Genomic DNA, 17,156 nt, shown 5'->3' with positions numbered 1-17,156 from the left:
CGGACCTTTTCTTGCTTCTGGCTCTGTAAGGGGGCCGGCGGCGCGGCTCCGGGACCGAGCTCCGAGGCTGGGCCTGTGTTCGGTCCCTCTGGAGCTAATGGTGTCCAGTAGCCTAAGAAGCCCAATACACTCTGCACGTAGGTGAGTTCGCTTCTTCTCCCCTTAGTCCCTCGATGCAGTGAGCCTGTTGCCAGCAGGTCTCACTGAAAATAAAAAACCTAAAACTAAACTTTTCACTATGAAGCTCAGGAGAGCCCCTAGTGTGCACCCTTCTCGGCCGGGCACAAAAATCTAACTGAGGCTTGGAGGAGGATCATAGGGGGAGGAGCCAGTGCACACCAGGTAGTCCTAAAGCTTTTACTTTTGTGCCCAGTCTCCTGCGGAGCCGCTATTCCCCATGGTCCTTACGGAGTTCCCAGCATCCACTAGGACGTCAGAGAAAATGTATGTCCCCCTCTGGAGGTCCACACTTGTGCTTCCTGTCCATGTGAGCACCGAAAAAACACTGAGGTATTCTGGGAGTATGGAGGGGAGGAGAGTTACTGAAATTTGAATATTCAGTGCCCAGTCCTTGCTAACACCGTCCATATCCCAAGAGTACTCCAGTGACCCCTAGTGGATGAAAAAGAAATTGCCATGGCGTTGGCTCTCGAACCCAGCAGCCCAACGTCTCTTTGAGCGTCACTCATATATAAGACTGCGTCTTTAATGTGGCCTAAGGTCAATAAAATGGTATCCCTGTCTAGGGTATCAAGGTCAGCTGACAAGGTATCTGTCCAAGCTGGAACTGCACTACACACCCATGACGATGCTATTGCCGGTCTGAGCAAAGCACCTGTATGCGCATAAATAGACTTTAAAGTAGTCTCCTGTCTGCGATCAGCAGGATCCTTGAGGGCTGCCGTGTCCGGAGACGGTAGCGCCACCTTCTTGGACAGGCGTGTTAAAGCCTTGTCCTCCCTGGGTGAGGATTCCCAACGTACCCTGTCCTGTGCAGGGAAAGAATACGCCATAAGAATCCTCTTGGTAATCTGCAGTTTTTTATCAGGAGTTTCCCAAGCTTTTTCAAATAACTCGTTAAGCTCATGGGATGGGGGAAAGGTTACCTCAGGTTTCTTTCCTTATACATGCGCACCCTCGTGTAAGGGGCCGAGGGGTCATCGGTGATATGCAACACATCTTTTATTGCAAAATCATATAATGAATACTTTTGGCCACCCTTGGGTGTAACCTCGCATCATCGTAGTCGACACTGGAGTCAGAATCCGTGTCGGTATCAGTGTCTGCTATTTGGGATAGGTGACGTTTTTGAGACCCAGAAGGGCACGGTGACCTAGTCGAAGCGGTGGATTGACTCCCAGCTTTTTCTCTGGACTCTGCTTTGTCCAATCTCTTATGTAATAAGGTCACATTGGCATTTAAAACATTCCACATGTCCATCCAATCATGAGTCGGCGTTGCCGACGGAGACACCACAATCATCTGCTCCACCTCATACTTAGCTGAGCCTTCCGCATCAGACATGCCGACACCCCCACACACACAGGGATATAGTTATAAGGAGACAGTTTCCAAATAAGGCCCTTTGGAGAGACAGAGAGAGAGTATGCCAGCACACACCCAGCGCCAACTGATACTGGAAAATAATCTCCCAGATAATAGCGCTTTTATCTTAATCACTGTGTTAATACACTCACTGCGCCTTACAAGTGCCCCCTCTCCTCTTTTCAGCCCTGTGTCACCGTGTTCAGCAGGGGAGAGAGACCGGGGAGCCAGCTTCTCTGCAGATCTCTGTGGAGAAAAAGGCGCTGGTTAGTGCTGAGGGACCAAGCTCCGCCCCCTCCAGCGGCAGGCTTTGGTCCCGCTCAAAATATCACAAAACTGGCAGGGGATTTATAGAATTACTGCCTCCGCAGTGTCTAACCTTATAATGCCAGAATTAGAGGTTTTTATTGCTGCCCAGGGCGCCCACCCTGCGTCCTGCACCCATCAGCGCCCGCTAGTGTGTGTAGTGTGTGGGAGCAATGGCGCGCAGCGGTGAAGATCTGAAGTCTTCTTCCGCCTTGAAGTCTTCTTTTCTTGTTATACTCACCCGGCTTCTATCTTCCGGCTCTGAGAGGACGGCAACGCGGCTCTGGGACGAACAACGAGGGGAGACCTGCATTCCGACTACCTCTGGAGCTAATGGTGTCCAGTAGCCTAAGAAGCAGAGCCTATCACTTAAGTAGGGCTGCTTCTCTCTCCTCAGTCCCACGACGCAGGGAGCCTGTTGCCAGCAGTGCTCCCTGAAAATAAAAAACCTAACAAAATTCTTTATCAGAGAAACTCAGGAAAGCTCCCCTGTAATGCACCCAATCTCCTCTGGGCACAGGATCTAACTGAGGTCTGGAGGAGGGGCATAGAGGGAGGAGCCAGTGCACACCCATTCTAAATTCTTTATAGTGCCCATATCTCCTGCGGATCCCGTCTATACCCCATGGTCCTTACGGAGTCCCCAGCATCCTCTAGGACGTAAGAGAAAACGGGGCTTTTAGAGAGTAAAAACCCCCCACACCTGTGACCAATGTCCCTGGTGGCTAGTGGAGTGGCTGCCCAATAACAGTGTCCACGCCAGCGTGAGCGCGGCCCGTCTCACACGGCCGCGTCGGATCGCAGTACAGAGCGACCAAAGAAACCCATTACCTCACCCGTACCTACGGCCACGCGATCCTGGAGGAAAGCGGTGTGTGTGTGTGTGTGTGTGTGTGACTGACGTTGGAAAGACACCAGAGCTTCCGCTGCAGTGACCCGGCAACCAGGGCGCGGGAGTATACAGCACTGCTGGGGGTGATGAAGCTGTAGCAAAGAAAGTATATGTGACTTTACATGCTGCAGCCCTTGAAGTCTTTAAAAGTAATCTTCTTTTCTTCAAATAAAGCTATCAAATGGGCTGCACAAGGCAGCCCCCCTGTTGCATGCCTGCTTACTGCATGGCACCAACTTACAAACTGAGCTCCTGTGCACGGAGGCGGGGTTATAGAGGAGACGGCGCTGTGCATCTTGGGAACAGTCAAAGCTTTGAGCCTGTTGGTGAATCGGATCAAGATCCTACTCTACACCCCGATGTTAATCCTTGTGGAGCCCAGTGTACCCCGCAGCAGAAATAATAATTTCAAAAGAAAAATATCCAGTTGTCAAAACAGAAGCACCACACAAAGTGATAACATATAGGTACTGTATAGATGCATTAAGTACCTCATTCATAGGTTATATGCACACCCAATGTAACCAGGAACAGTATAGCCACTTAGCTGAAAACACACTATACATTACATACTCTTGTATCTCTTAACTCAGTAAAGGGAAAAGGACTTAATAGGAAACACAAAAGGGTGCTTATTTTGCAGTCAACCCATTCTTAGAGGCTGACAAAGTGTTACTGTGGAAACCCAGTTATAGAGTTAATGATACAACAAATGTTACCAGTTATGTACTAATTAAAACACTGACCAAATCTCTGAAAAGACAGAGTAACAAAGTAAGCTTGAGTATTATGTAAACAAAATGTAGACAAGTAAAACAAAGTGTCACTCACTTTTCCTTTGGTGAAATGGAGCAGTTGGGACCATTCCCTTCATGCTCTTTTTGAATTTCTTTGGTTTACAACTGTTTGATTCTGTAAAGAGAAAGCCATGTAAAAAGATTAAGAAACTTAATAATTACTTTCCAAATGGTTATGCAGGGCATCAGTCAGACAATTTTTATCTGACAGCCTGTAAGCCTCTGATATTTTGACCACAATTACAGAAGTTAGAGGTGGATGACTGCGCTGTGAGGACTTTTAGCAAGCCGGGGGGGGGGGGGGGGGGGAGAACCCCTAAGAAACTCCAAATAATGGAAAGAACTAAAAAACGTGAGGTAGCTCCTCCCACTTGGCGCTAGTCCTATGCTACAGTGTAAGGTAGACTTCAGTTTTCACAATGGATATGATATACCAATATGATAGGTAAAAAGCAAACAAATTTTTAATTCTGTACAAACTTTAAAATACAGGTATCATATCCATTGTCACCACAATATCTGTGTTCCTTCACAGAAGAGGAAACATTTCACCGTTCCTCTCATGAGAAGGATTATGGGAAATGTCCATGAGTCAGCACCAACAGTGCCTAAACTACCTCATGTGGACAACTTGCAAATCCAAAAACAGAATGCTGGACTATTCGGTGTGCCTGTTCAATTGAAAATTTTACATCAGTCGTTAACATACAAAGTACAGTTATCTTGGCAAGTTACCAAAATCAGACGGATTGCCCAGGTAATTCGATAATACATATGTAGTCAAGCTCATTGTGACTTTGCAGCGATAATACGTGCACTCCGGGTGCACGTAGTCGCAACTGCGCCCAGCTGGGGCAATTACCGCTTAATACATGCTTAAAGAACGTTACAAAGGCGCATGCCGGGCATGCACGTGGTCATGGCAAAAGAGGCACATTCTCGCCTAGATGTAGCCAGGATGAGCACGGCTAAAACTGTATATACCAGCATTAGTCTATTTCTCTTCACAAACAAATACAAATGTGTTCTCATACAGGTCCAGATGAACCAAGACTAAAGCAGGACATACACTATTCAAATATCTATCAGAAAATCAGTGGTAAGTATGAAAACCTGGTAATGGATTAGAGCAACTGACAGTCAACCATTTGCTCCCAAACACTGGAAATTGGACAAAACCTGTCCAAGATTTAACCAATTTGAATAAACGACAGGTTTTGACAATTTCCAGTGTTTGGGAGCAAATGGTTGACTGTTGGTTGTCCTCATCCATTACAGTTTTTCATTCCAACCACAGATTATACAGTGTATGCCCATCTTTAGATGGAGATAAGTGGATGCGGATGAAGTGCTCATCCAACAATCATTTCTCAAACACAGCCTGTGACATGGCAATTAGGAGCCGATTAGCCACTTATTAAGGCTTAGTATATCTGCCCCAAACTGCTGCTGCAGTTGTGAAAAAAAATAAGAATTTACTTACCGATAATTCTATTTCTCGTAGTCCGTAGTGGATGCTGGGAACTCCGTAAGGACCATGGGGAATAGCGGCTCCGCAGGAGACTGGGCACATCTAAAGAAAGCTTTAGGATTACCTGGTGTGCACTGGCTCCTCCCCCTATGACCCTCCTCCAAGCCTCAGTTAGGATACTGTGCCCGGACGAGCGTACACAATAAGGAAGGATTTTGAATCCCGGGTAAGACTCATACCAGCCACACCAATCACACTGTACAACTTGTGATCTGAACCCAGTTAACAGCATGATAATAGAGGAGCCTCTAGAAAAGATGGCTCACTACAGCAATAACCCGAATTTTTTTTTGGTAACAATAATGATGTACCAGTATTGCAGACAATCAGCACTTGGGATGGGCGCCCAGCATCCACTACGGACTACGAGAAATAGAATTATCGGTAAGTAAATTCTTATTTTCTCTGACGTCCTAGTGGATGCTGGGAACTCCGTAAGGACCATGGGGATTATACCAAAGCTCCCAAACGGGCGGCAGAGTGCGGATGACTCTGCAGCACCCAATGAGAGAACTCCCGGTCCTCCTCAGCCAGGGTATCAAATTTGTAGAATTTTACAAACGTATTTGCTCCTGACCAAGTAACTGCTCGGCAAAGTTGTAAAGCCGAGACCCCTCGGGCAGCTGCCCAAGATGAGCCCACCTTCCTTGTGGAGTGGGCATTTACAGATTTTTTGGCTGTGGCAGGCCTGCCACAGAATGTGCAAGCTGAATTGTACTACAAATCCAACGAGCAATAGTCTGCTTAGAAGCAGGAGCACCAGCTAGTTGGGTGCATACAGGATAAACAGCGAGTCAGATCTCCTGACTCCAGCCGTCCTGGAAACATATATTTTCCGGGTCCTGACGACGTCTAGCAACTTGGAGTCCTCCAAGTCCCTAGTAGCCGCAGGCACCACAATAGGTTTGGTTCAGGTGAACGCTGAAACCACCTTAGGGAGAACCTGAGGACGAGTCCTCAATTCCGCCCTGTCCGAATGGAAAATCAGATAAGGGCTTTTACAGGATAAAGCCACCAATTCTGACACGCGCCTGGCCCAGGCCAGAGCCAACAGCATGACCACTTTTTCTGTGAGATATTTTAACTCCACAGATTTAAGTGGGTCAAACCAATGTGACATTTGGAACCCAAAAACCACCTTGAGATTCCAAAGTACCACTGAAGGCACAAAAGGAGGCTGTATATGCAGTACCCCTTTAACAAACGTCTGAACTTCAGGGACTGAAGCTAGTTCTTTTTTGGAAGAAAATCGACAGAGCCGAAATTTGAACCTTAATGGACCTTAATTTCAGGCCCATAGATACTCCTGTTTTCAGGAAATGTAGGAATCGACCCAGTTGAATTTCCTCCGTCGAGCCTTACTGGCCTCGCACCACGCAACATATTTTCGCCAAATGCGGTGATAATATTTTGCGGTTACATCCTTCCCGGCCTTGATCAGGATAGGGATGACTTCATCCGGAATGCCTTTTTCCTTCAGGATCCGGCGTTCAACCGCCATGCCGTCAACGCAGCCGCGGCAAGTCTTGGAACAGACAAGGTCCCCGCTGAAGCAGGTCCCTTCTTAGAGGTAGAGGCCACGGATCCTCCGTGAGCATCTCTTGAAGTTCCGGTTACCAAGTCCTTCTTGGCCAATCCGGAGCCACTAATATAGTGCTTACTCCTCTCCATCTTATCAATCTCAGTACCTTGGGTATGAGAGGCAGAGGAGGGAACCCATACACTGATTGGTACACCCACGGTGTTACCAGAGAATCTACAGCTATTGCCCGAGGGTCCCTTGACCTGGCGCAATACCTGTCGAGTTTTTCCCAACGGTTTATAATCCTGTGGAAGACTTCTGGGTGAAGTCCCTACTCTCCCGGGTGGAGGTCGTGCTGAGGAAATCTGCTTCCCAGTTGTCCACTCCCGGAATGAAAACTGCTGACAGTGCTATCACATGGTTTTTCGCCCAGCGAAGAATCCTTGCAGCTTCTGCCATTGCCCTCCTGCTTCTTGTGGCACCCTGCCTGTTTACGTGGGTGACTGCCGTAATGTTGTCCGACTGGATCAACACCGGCTGACCTTGAAGCAGAGGTCTTGCTAAGCTTAGAGCATTGTAAATGGCCCTTAGCTTCAGGATATTTATGTGAAGTGATGTCTCCAGGCTTGACTATAAGCCCTGGATATTCCTTCCCTGTGTGACTGCTCCCCAGCCTCGCAGGCTGGCATCCGTTGTCACCAGGACCCAGTCCTGAATGCAGAATCTGCGGCCCTCTAGAAGATGAGCACTCTGCAACCACCACAGGAGGGATACCCTTGTCCCTGGTGACAGGGTTATCCGCTGATGCATCTGAAGATGCGACCCGGACCATTTGTCCAGTAGGTTCCACTGGAAAGTCTTGCGTGGAATCTGCCGAATGGGATTGCTTCGTAGGAAGCCACCATTTTTACCCAGAACCCTTGTGCATTGATGCACTGAGACTTGGTTCGGTTGTAGGAGGTTCCTGACTAGCTCGGATAACTCCCTGGCTTTCTCCTCCGGGAGAAACACCTTCTTTCTGGACTGTGTCCAGGATCATCCCTAGGAACAGAAGACAAGTCGTTGGAACCAGCTGCGATTTTGGAATATTGAGAATCCAATCGTGCTGCCGCAACACTACCTGAGATAGTGCTACACCGATCTCCAGCTGTTCCCTGGATCTTACCCTTATCAGGGAATCGTCCAAGTAAAGGATAACTAAAATTCCCTTCCTTCGAAGGAATATCATCATTTCGGTCATTACTTCAGTAAAGACCCGGGGTGCCGTGGCCCATCCCTACGGCAGCGTCTGAACTGATAGTGACAGTTCTGTACCATAACCTGAGATACCCTTGGTGAGAAGGGTAAATTTTGACATGAAGGTAAGCATCCTTGATGTCCCGAGACCTCATGTAGTCCCCTTCTTCCAGGTTTGCAATCACTGCTCTGAGTGACTCAATTTTGAATTTGAACCTCTGTATGTAAGTGTTCAAAGATTTTAGATTTTAAAATCGGTCTCACCGAGCCGTCTGGCTTCGGTACCACAATAGTGTGGAATAATACCCCGTTCCCTGTTGCAGGAGGGGTACCTTAATTATCACCTGCTGGGAATACAGCTTGTGAATGGCTTCCAAAACTGCCTCCCTGTCAGCGGGAGACGTCGGTAAAACAGACTTTTGGAAACTGCGAGGGGAATACGTCTCGAATTCCAATTTGTACCCCTGAAAATATAACCTGAAGGATCCAGGGGTCTACTTGCGAGTGAGCCCACTGCGCACTGAAATTCATTGAGAACGGGCCCCCACCGTGCCTGAACTTGTAAAGCCCTAGCGTCATACTGAGGGCTTGGCAGAGGCAGAAAAGGGTTTCTGTTCCTGGGAACTGGCTGATCTCTGCAGCCATTTTCCTCTCCCTCTGTCACGTGCAGAAAAGAGGAACCCTTTTGTCCGCTTGCCAACCAGGACTGCGCCTGATAATACAGCGTCTTATTTTGAGAGGCGACCAGGGGTACATCCCCTTTTTTTTTGTAAGGCAATACTTCCAAATGCCGTTTGGAATCCGCATCACCTGACCATTTTACTGGTAGAATTGGACAACGCACTTATACTTGATGCCAGTCGGCAAATATACCGCTGTGCATCATGCATATATAGAAATGCATCTTTTAATTGCTCTATAGGCAATAATATACTGTCCTTATCTAGGATATCAATATTTCCAGTCAGGGAATCCGACCACGCCAACCCAGCACTGCACATCCAGGCTGAGGCGATTGCTGGTCGCAGTATAACACCAGTATGTGTGTAAATACATATTAGGATACCCTCCTGCTTTCTATCAGCAGGATCCTTAAGGGCGGCCATCTCAGGAGAGGATAGAGCCCTTGTTCTTACAAGCGTGTGAGCGCCTTATCCCCCCTAGGGGGTGTTTCCCAACGCACCCTAACCTCTGGCGGGAAAAGGTATACTGCCAATAACTTTTTAGAAATTATCAATTGTTATTGGGGGGAAACCCACGCATCATCCCACACCTCATTTTATTTCTCAGATTCAGGAAAACTACAGGAAGTTTTACCTCACCAAACATAATACCCCTTTTTTTTGGTGGTATTCATATTATCAGAAAAGTGTAAACATTTTCCATTGCCTCAATCATGCAATGTGTGGCCCTATTGGAAATCACGGTTGTCTCTTCACCGTCGACACAGGAGTCAGTATCCGTGTCGGCGTCTGTATCTGAGGTAACGGGCGCTTTAGAGCCCCTGTATGAGACGTCTGGACATGCACAAGCTGAGTAGCCGGCTGTCTCATGTCAACCACTGTCTTTAATACAAAGTTGACACTGTCACGCAATTTCAACAGTACATCCACTCAGGTGTCGATCCCCTAGGGGGTGACAACACTATTACAGACACTCTACTCCGTCTCCACATCATTTTTCTCCTCATACATGTCGACACAAACGTACCGACACACAGCACACACACAGGGAATGCTCTGATAGAGGACAGGACCCCACTAGCCCTTTGGGGAGACAGAGGGAGAGTTTGCCAGCACACACCAGAGCGCTATATATATACAGGGATAACCTTATATAAGTGTTTTTCCCTTTATAGCTGCTGTATTGTTTATACTGCGCCTAATTTGTGCCCCCCTCTCTTTTTTAACCCCTTTCTGTAGTGTAGTGACTGCAGGGGAGAGCCAGGGAGCTTCCCTCCAACTGAGCTGTGAGGGAAAATGGCGCCAGTGTGCTGAGGAGATAGGCTCCGCCCCTTTCTCGGCGTCCTTATCATCCGTTTTTCTGTATGTTTTGGCAGGGGTTAAATGCATCCATATAGCCCAGGAGTTATATGTGATGCATTTATTTTAGCCATATAAGGTTTTTATTGATTTATTGCGTCTCAGGGCGCTGCCCCCCCAGCGCCCTGCACCCTCAGTGACCGGAGTGTGAAGTGTGCTGAGAGCAATGGCGCACAGCTGCGGTGCTGTGCGCTACCTTATCTGAAGACAGGATCGTCTTCTGCCGCCGATTTTCCGGACCTCTTCGCTCTTCTGGCTCTGTAAGGGGGCCGGCGGCGCGGCTCCGGGACCCATCCAGGCTGAACCTGTGATCGTCCCTCTGGAGCTAATGTCCAGTAGCCAAGAAGCCCAATCCACTCTGCACGCAGGTGAGTTCGCTTCTTCTCCCCTTAGTCCCTCGATGCAGTGAGCCTGTTGCCAGCAGGTCTCACTGAAAATAATAAACCTAAACTAAAACTTTCACAAAGAGCTCAGGAGAGCCCCTAGTGTGCACCCTTCTCGTCGGGCACAGAAATCTAACTGGAGGAGGGTCATAGGGGGAGGAGCCAGTGCACACCAGGTGATCCTAAAGCTTTCTTTAGATGTGCCCAGTCTCCTGCGGAGCCGCTATTCCCCATGGTCCTTACGGAGTTCCCAGCATCCACTAGGACGTCAGAGAAATAAGATTTTACTTACCGGTAAATCTATTTCTCGTAGTCCGTAGAGGATGCTGGGACTCCGTAAGGACCATGGGGAATAGACGGGCTCCGCAGGAGATAGGGCACTTTAAGAAAGCTTTGGACTCTGGGTGTGCACTGGCTCCTCCCTCTATGCCCCTCCTCCAGACCTCAGTTAGGGAAACTGTGCCCAGAGGAGATGGACAGTACGAGGAAGGATTTTTGTAAATCTAAGGGCGAGATCCATACCAGCCACACCAATCACACCGTATAACTTGTGTAAATCACCCAGTTAACAGTATGAACAACAACATAGCCACAGTTCAACCGATAAACTATAACATAACCCTTATGTAAGCAATAACTATATACAAGTCTTGCAGAAGAAGTCCGCACTTGGGACGGGCGCCCAGCATCCTCTACGGACTACGAGAAATAGATTTACCGGTAAGTAAAATCTTATTTTCTCTAACGTCCTTGAAGATGCTGGGACTCCGTAAGGACCATGGGGATTATACCAAAGCTCCCAAACGGGCGGGAGAGTGCGGATGACTCTGCAGCACCGATTGAGCAAACATGAGGTCCTCCTCAGCCAGGGTATCAAACTTGTAGAACCTTGCAAATGTGTTTGAACCTTACCAAGTAGCCGCTCGGTACAGCTGTAGTGCCGAGACCCCTCGGGCAGCCGCCCAAGAAGAGCCCACTTTCCTAGTGGAATGGGCCTTAACCGATTTCGGTAACGGCAATCCTGCCGTAGAATGCGCCTTCTGAATCGTGTTACAGATCCAGCGAGCAAGTCTGCTTTGAAGCAGGAGCGCCAACCTTGTTGGCCGCATACAGAACAAACAGAGCTTCAGTCTTCCTGATTCTAGCCGTTCTGGTCACATAAATCTTCAAAGCCCTGACCACATCCAGGGACTCGGAATCCTCCAAGTCCCGTGTAGCCACAGGCACGACAATAGGTTGGTTCATATACCTTTGGCAGAAATTGAGGACGAGTCCTCAACTCTGCCCTATCCACGTGAAAAACCAAGTATGGGCTTTTATGTGATAAAGCCGCCAATTCTGAAACACGTCTAGCCGAAGCTAATGCCAACAACATGACCACTTTCCACGTGAGGTATTTCAACTCCCCAGTTTTGAGTGGTTCACACCAAGGTGACTTGAGGAAACGTAACACCACGTTAAGATCCCAAGGCGCCACCGGAGGCACAAAGGGAGGCTGAATATGCAGCACCCCCTTCACAAAAGTCTGTACTTCAGGAAGAGAGGCTAATTCTCTTTGAAAGAAAATGGATAAGGCCGAAATTTGGACCTTTATGGACCCTAATTTAAGGCCCAAAGTCACTCCTGTTTGAAGGAAGTGAAGCAGACGGCCCAAATGGAACTCCTCCGTAGGAGCAGCTCTGGCCTCACACCAAGAAACATATTTCCGCCATATACGGTGAAAATGTTTTAACGTCACGTCTTTCCTAGCCTTGATCAGGGTAGGAATGACTTCCTCCGGAATTCCTTTATCCGCTAGGATCCGGCGTTCAACCGCCATGCCGTCAAACGCAGCCGCGGTAAGTCTTGGAACAGACAGGGCCCCTGCCGCAGCAGGTCCTGCCTTAGAGGAAGAGGCCACGGATCTTCTGTGAGCAACTCTTGTAGCTCCGGATACCAAGTCCTCCGTGGCCAATCTGGAACAATGAGGATTGTTCTGACCCTGCTCATTCTTATTATTCTCAACACTTTGGGTATGAGATGAAGAGGAGGAAACACATAGACCGATCTGAACACCCAAGGTGTCACCAGAGCGTCTACCGCTACCGCCTGAGGGTCCCTTGACCTGGCGCAATACTGCTTTAGCTTTTTGTTGAGACGGGATGCCATCATGTCGATTTGAGGCAGTCCCCATCGATCCGTGATCTGTGCGAAGACTTCTTGATGAAGTCCCCACTCTCCCGGATGCAGGTCGTGCCAGCTGAGGAAGTCCGCCTCCCAGTTGTCCACCCCCGGGATGAACACTGCTGATAGTGCGCTTACATGGCCTTCCGCCCAGCGTAGAATCCTGGTCGCTTCTGCCATGGCCACTCTGCTCCTTGTTCCGCCTTGCCGGTTGATATGAGCCACTGCCGTGACGTTGTCCGGCTGAATCAGAACCGGTTTTCTCCGAAACAATTCCTCCGCTTGACACAGGGCGTTGTATATGGCCCTCAACTCCAGGACGTTGATGTGGAGACAAGTCTCTAGGTTTCTTCCCAGTGTTACTGCTCCCCAGCCTCGGAGGCTTGCGTCCGTGGTCACCAGGACCCAGTCCTGAATGCCGAACCTGCGACCCTCTAGCAGGCGAGTATTGTTCAGCCACCACAGGAGTGATACCCTGGTTCTGGGAGACAGGGTGATCCTTTGATGCATTCGGACCACTTGTCCAAGAGGTCCCATTGAAAGGTCCTCGCATGGAACCTGCCGAAAGGGATGGCCTCGCATGAAGCCACCATCTTCACCAGGACCCACGTGCAATGAAGCACTGAAACCTTTTTTGGTTTTAAGAGGTTCCTGACCATGGCTATGAGCTCCTGAACCTTTTCGATAGGAAGAAAAACCTTTTTCTGGTCTGTGTCTATAATAAGGCCCAAAAAGGTCAGACGCGTTGTAGGGACTAGATGGGACTTCGGTATATTGAGAATCCAGCCGTGTATCTGCAACGTCTTCATGGACAGAGACACGCTGTCCAGCAACTTCTCCCGAGATCTCGCCTTTATAAGGAGATCGTCCAAGTATGGGATAATTGTGACCCCCTGCCTGCGCAGGAGCACCATCATTTCCGCCATTACCTTGGTGAAAATCCTCGGGGCCGTGGAAAGCCCAAACGGCAACATCTGAAATTGGTAGTGACAGTCCTGCATTGCAAATCTCAGGAACGCCCGATGAGGGGGTAATATCGGAACATGAAGGTATGCATCCTTTATGTCCAGGGACACCATCCAATCACCCCCCATCAGGCTGGCGATGACCGCCCTGAGTGATTCCATCTTGAACTTGAACCTCTTCAAGTACAGGTTCAGAGATTTTAAGTTTAAAATGGGTCTGACCGAACCGTCCGGTTTCGGAACCACAAACAGGGTCGAGTAATATCCCTCTCCTTGCTGGAGATAAGGAACTGTGACAATCACCTGTTGAATATACAATTTTTGGATTGCCGCTAACACTAGCTCCCTCTCTGACGGGGAAGCAGGCAGAGCCGATTTGAAAAACCGGCGAGGAGGCAAGTCTTCGATTTCCAGCCTGTATCCCTGAGAAACAATCCCTAATGCCCAGGGATCAACCTGCGAGTAAACCCAGACGTGGCTGAAAAACCGAAGACGAGCCCCCACTAGATCTGCCACCCCCCGGGAATCCCCAGCGTCATGCGGTGGACTTTGCAGAGGCAGGGGAGGACTTTTGCTCTTGGGAACTAGCTGTGTGCAGCTTCTTTCCCCTACCTTTCCCTCTGGCAACAAAGGACGATCCCCGTACCTTTTTGTTTTTATTGGAACGAAAGGACTGCATTTGATAATGAGGTGCCTTTTTTGTATGCTGCGGGGGGATATAAGGTAAGAAATTCGACTTACCAGCCGTAGCCGTAGAGACAAGGTCCGAGAGGCCGTCTCCAAACAACTCCTCCCCTTTGTAAGGCAAGGACTCCATATGCCGCTTTGAATCGGCATCTCCCGTCCACTGTCGGGTCCACAAGAGCCGCCTAGCAGAAATAGACATAGCATTTATTCTGGAGCTTAATAAACAAATGTCTCTCTGAGCATCTCTCATATACAAGGCAGCATCTCTGATATGCTCTATGGTCATTTGAATAGCATCCCTATCTAAGGTGTCAATTTCCGTAGATAAGGAATCTGCCCATGCCACAAACGCACTACAAACACAGGCAGACGCCATAGCCGGTCTAGCAATAGTACCTGAATGAGTGTAAATGTGCTTCAAGGTAATTTACTGCCTGTGGTCAGCAGGTTCCTTGAGGGAAACCGTATCCTGAGAAGGCAGTGCCACCTTTTTGGACAAGCGTGTCAGTGCCTTGTCTACTTTAGGCGAAGATTCCCAGCGTATCCTATCAGTTTGTGGAAAAGGATACGCCATAAGAATCCTTTTGGGAACTTGTGGTCTCCTATTCGGAGATTCCCAAGCCTTTTCGCACAATTCACTTAGTTCAAATGAGGATGGAAAGGTGACTTCAGGCTTTTTCCCTTTATACATGTGTACCCTCGTGTCAGGGACCGGTGGTTCTTCAGTAATATGCAAAACCTCTTTAATGGCAATAATCATGTACCGAATACCTTTTGCCACCTTCGGCTGTAATTTTGCATCTTCATAGTAGACACTAGAGTCAGTATCTGTGTCGGTATCTGTGTCATCGATCTGGGATATGGTGCGCTTCTGAGACCCCGAAGGGCCTGGCGCCACAGGGACAGGCATGGACTGGCTACCTGACTGATCCCTAGCTTCTGCCTTGTCTAACCTTTTATGCAATAGATTAACATTTGCATTCAAGACATTCAGCATATCCACCCATTCCGGTGTCGGCGTTGCCGACGGCGACATGACATTCAAGCACTCCCCCTCCACATTAAGCGAGCCTTCCTCGTCAAACATGTCGACACACGCGTACCGACAATTCTCACACACAGGGACCCCCTCTCTGAAGACAGTATCCCTGTCAAGGCCCTTTGGAGAGACAGAGAGAGAGAGTATGCCAGCACACACCCCAGCGCAATGATCCTTGAGACCAACACAAAATGTTTTTCCCCAGCAGCGCTGTATAATATGTTATCTGCCAATTATGTGCCCCCCCCCTCTTTTAAACACCCCTTCACCGTGTGTAAGCAGGGGAGAGTCCGGGGAGCCTCCTCTCAGCGGTGCTGTGGAGTGAAAATGGCGCTGGTGAGTGCTGAGGGAGAAGCCCCGCCCCCTCGGCGGCGGGCTTCTGTCCCGCTCAAACTTACAAAAATATGGCGGGGGCTCTTTTATATACATGTACAGTGCCCACCTGTACATGTATATTGTCTTTTGCCATAAGAGGTGTTTATATTGCTGCCCATGGAGGGCGGCGCGGCGCCCCCCCTCCCCCCTGCGCCATTACAGTGACCGGAGTGTGTGAGGTGTATGGGAGCAATGACGCACAGCTGCAGTGCTGTGCGTTACCTCCGTGAAGCTGAAGGCTTCTGTCGCCTGACTTCTTCTGTCTTCTGTTCTTCTAGCTCTGTGAGGAGAACGGCGGCGCGGCTCCGGGGGTGGACGCCCAGTAAGAACCTGCGTTCACCCCCTCTGGAGCTAATGGTGTCCAGTAGCCGAGGAAGCAGAGCCTATCTTAGACAAGAAGGTCTGCTCCTCTCTCCTCAGTCCCTCGATGCAGGGAGCCTGTTGCCAGCAGTGCTCCCTGTGAAAAAGTAGAGAAAAAATCCAAACAAAAATGCTTTTAGGCATAGAACTCAGGAGAGCTCTCTGCAGTGTACCCATCCTGCTCTGGGCATAGTGTAAAACTGAGGTCTGGAGGAGGGGCATAGAGGGAGGAGCCAGTGCACACCCAGAGTCCAAAGCTTTCTTAAAGTGCCCCATCTCCTGCGGAGCCCGTCTATTCCCCATGGTCCTTACGGAGTCCCAGCATCCTCAAGGACGTTAGAGAAATACGATTTTGGTTACCTACCGGTAAATCCTATTCTCGTAGTACGAAGAGGATGCTGGGGTCCACATTAGTACCATGGGGTATAGATGGGTCCACCAGGAGCCATTGGCACCTTAAGAGTTTGAGAGCGTGGGCTGGCTCCTCCCTCTATGCCCCTCCTACCAGACCCATTCCAGAAACTGTGCCCGAGGAGACGGACATCTTCGAGAGAAGGATTTAACACAGATAGTGGCGAGATTCATACCAGCTCACACATACAAGGCACATCAATCTAACTAGCTTGAACTACTCAGCAACTTCTGAAACATTACTTACCAAGTAACAATGTAGTGCATAACTAGACAAAGATGTACTGAACCAGATAAAGGTTGCAGGAAAACGAAGCGCTGGGCGGGCGGCCAGCATCCTCTACGGACTACGAGAAAAGGATTTACCAGTAGGTAACCAAAATCCTATTTTCTCTTACGTCCTAGAGGATGCTGGGGTACACATTAGTACCATGGGGATGTACCAAAGCTCCCAGAAGGGGAGATAGAACGCGGAGGCTCCTGCAGAACTGATTGACTGAACTTTAGATCATCAGAGGCCAAAGTATCGAACTTGTAAAACTTTGCAAACATGTTCGACCAAGACCAAGTTGCAATGCTGAGACACCCTGGGCAGACGCCCAGGTAGACCCTACATTACGAGTAGAATAAGCGCGCCGGATAGTGAACCTAATCGAGCGAGAGATCGTCTGCTTAGAAACAGGGCACCCAATTTTCTTGGGATCATACAGGACAAACAGAGCACGACTTTCTGTGACGAGAAGTTCTCGTCACATATATCTTCAGAGCCCTCACAACATCCAAGGACTTTGATGTAATTGAGGAGTCAGTAGCCACTGGCATCACAATAGGTTGGTTGATATGAAATGCCGACATAACCTTCGGAAGGAACTGCTGACGTGTCCGGAGCTTAGCTCTATCTT

The 17,156-nt window shown here is 49.0% G+C and overlaps 1 protein-coding gene across 4 annotated transcripts in view; it reads right to left on the bottom strand.

The window, feature by feature from the left end:
- The window catches only part of RNF17 (ring finger protein 17), a 1,464,292-nt gene that overhangs the window by 751,575 nt on the left and 695,561 nt on the right, over nt 1–17,156 (bottom strand). For all 4 annotated transcript variants that reach the window (XM_063951617.1, XM_063951615.1, XM_063951616.1 and 1 more), the window contains one exon: nt 3,575–3,655. In XM_063951617.1, the coding sequence (XP_063807687.1) occupies nt 3,575–3,655 (81 nt within the window). The remainder of the gene's footprint in view (nt 1–3,574; nt 3,656–17,156) is intronic.

This window comes from Pseudophryne corroboree, chromosome 2 (genome assembly GCF_028390025.1).
Source record: "Pseudophryne corroboree isolate aPseCor3 chromosome 2, aPseCor3.hap2, whole genome shotgun sequence".
Taxonomy (NCBI): domain Eukaryota; kingdom Metazoa; phylum Chordata; class Amphibia; order Anura; family Myobatrachidae; genus Pseudophryne; species Pseudophryne corroboree.
This window is presented reverse-complemented; position numbering and strand designations above follow the sequence as displayed.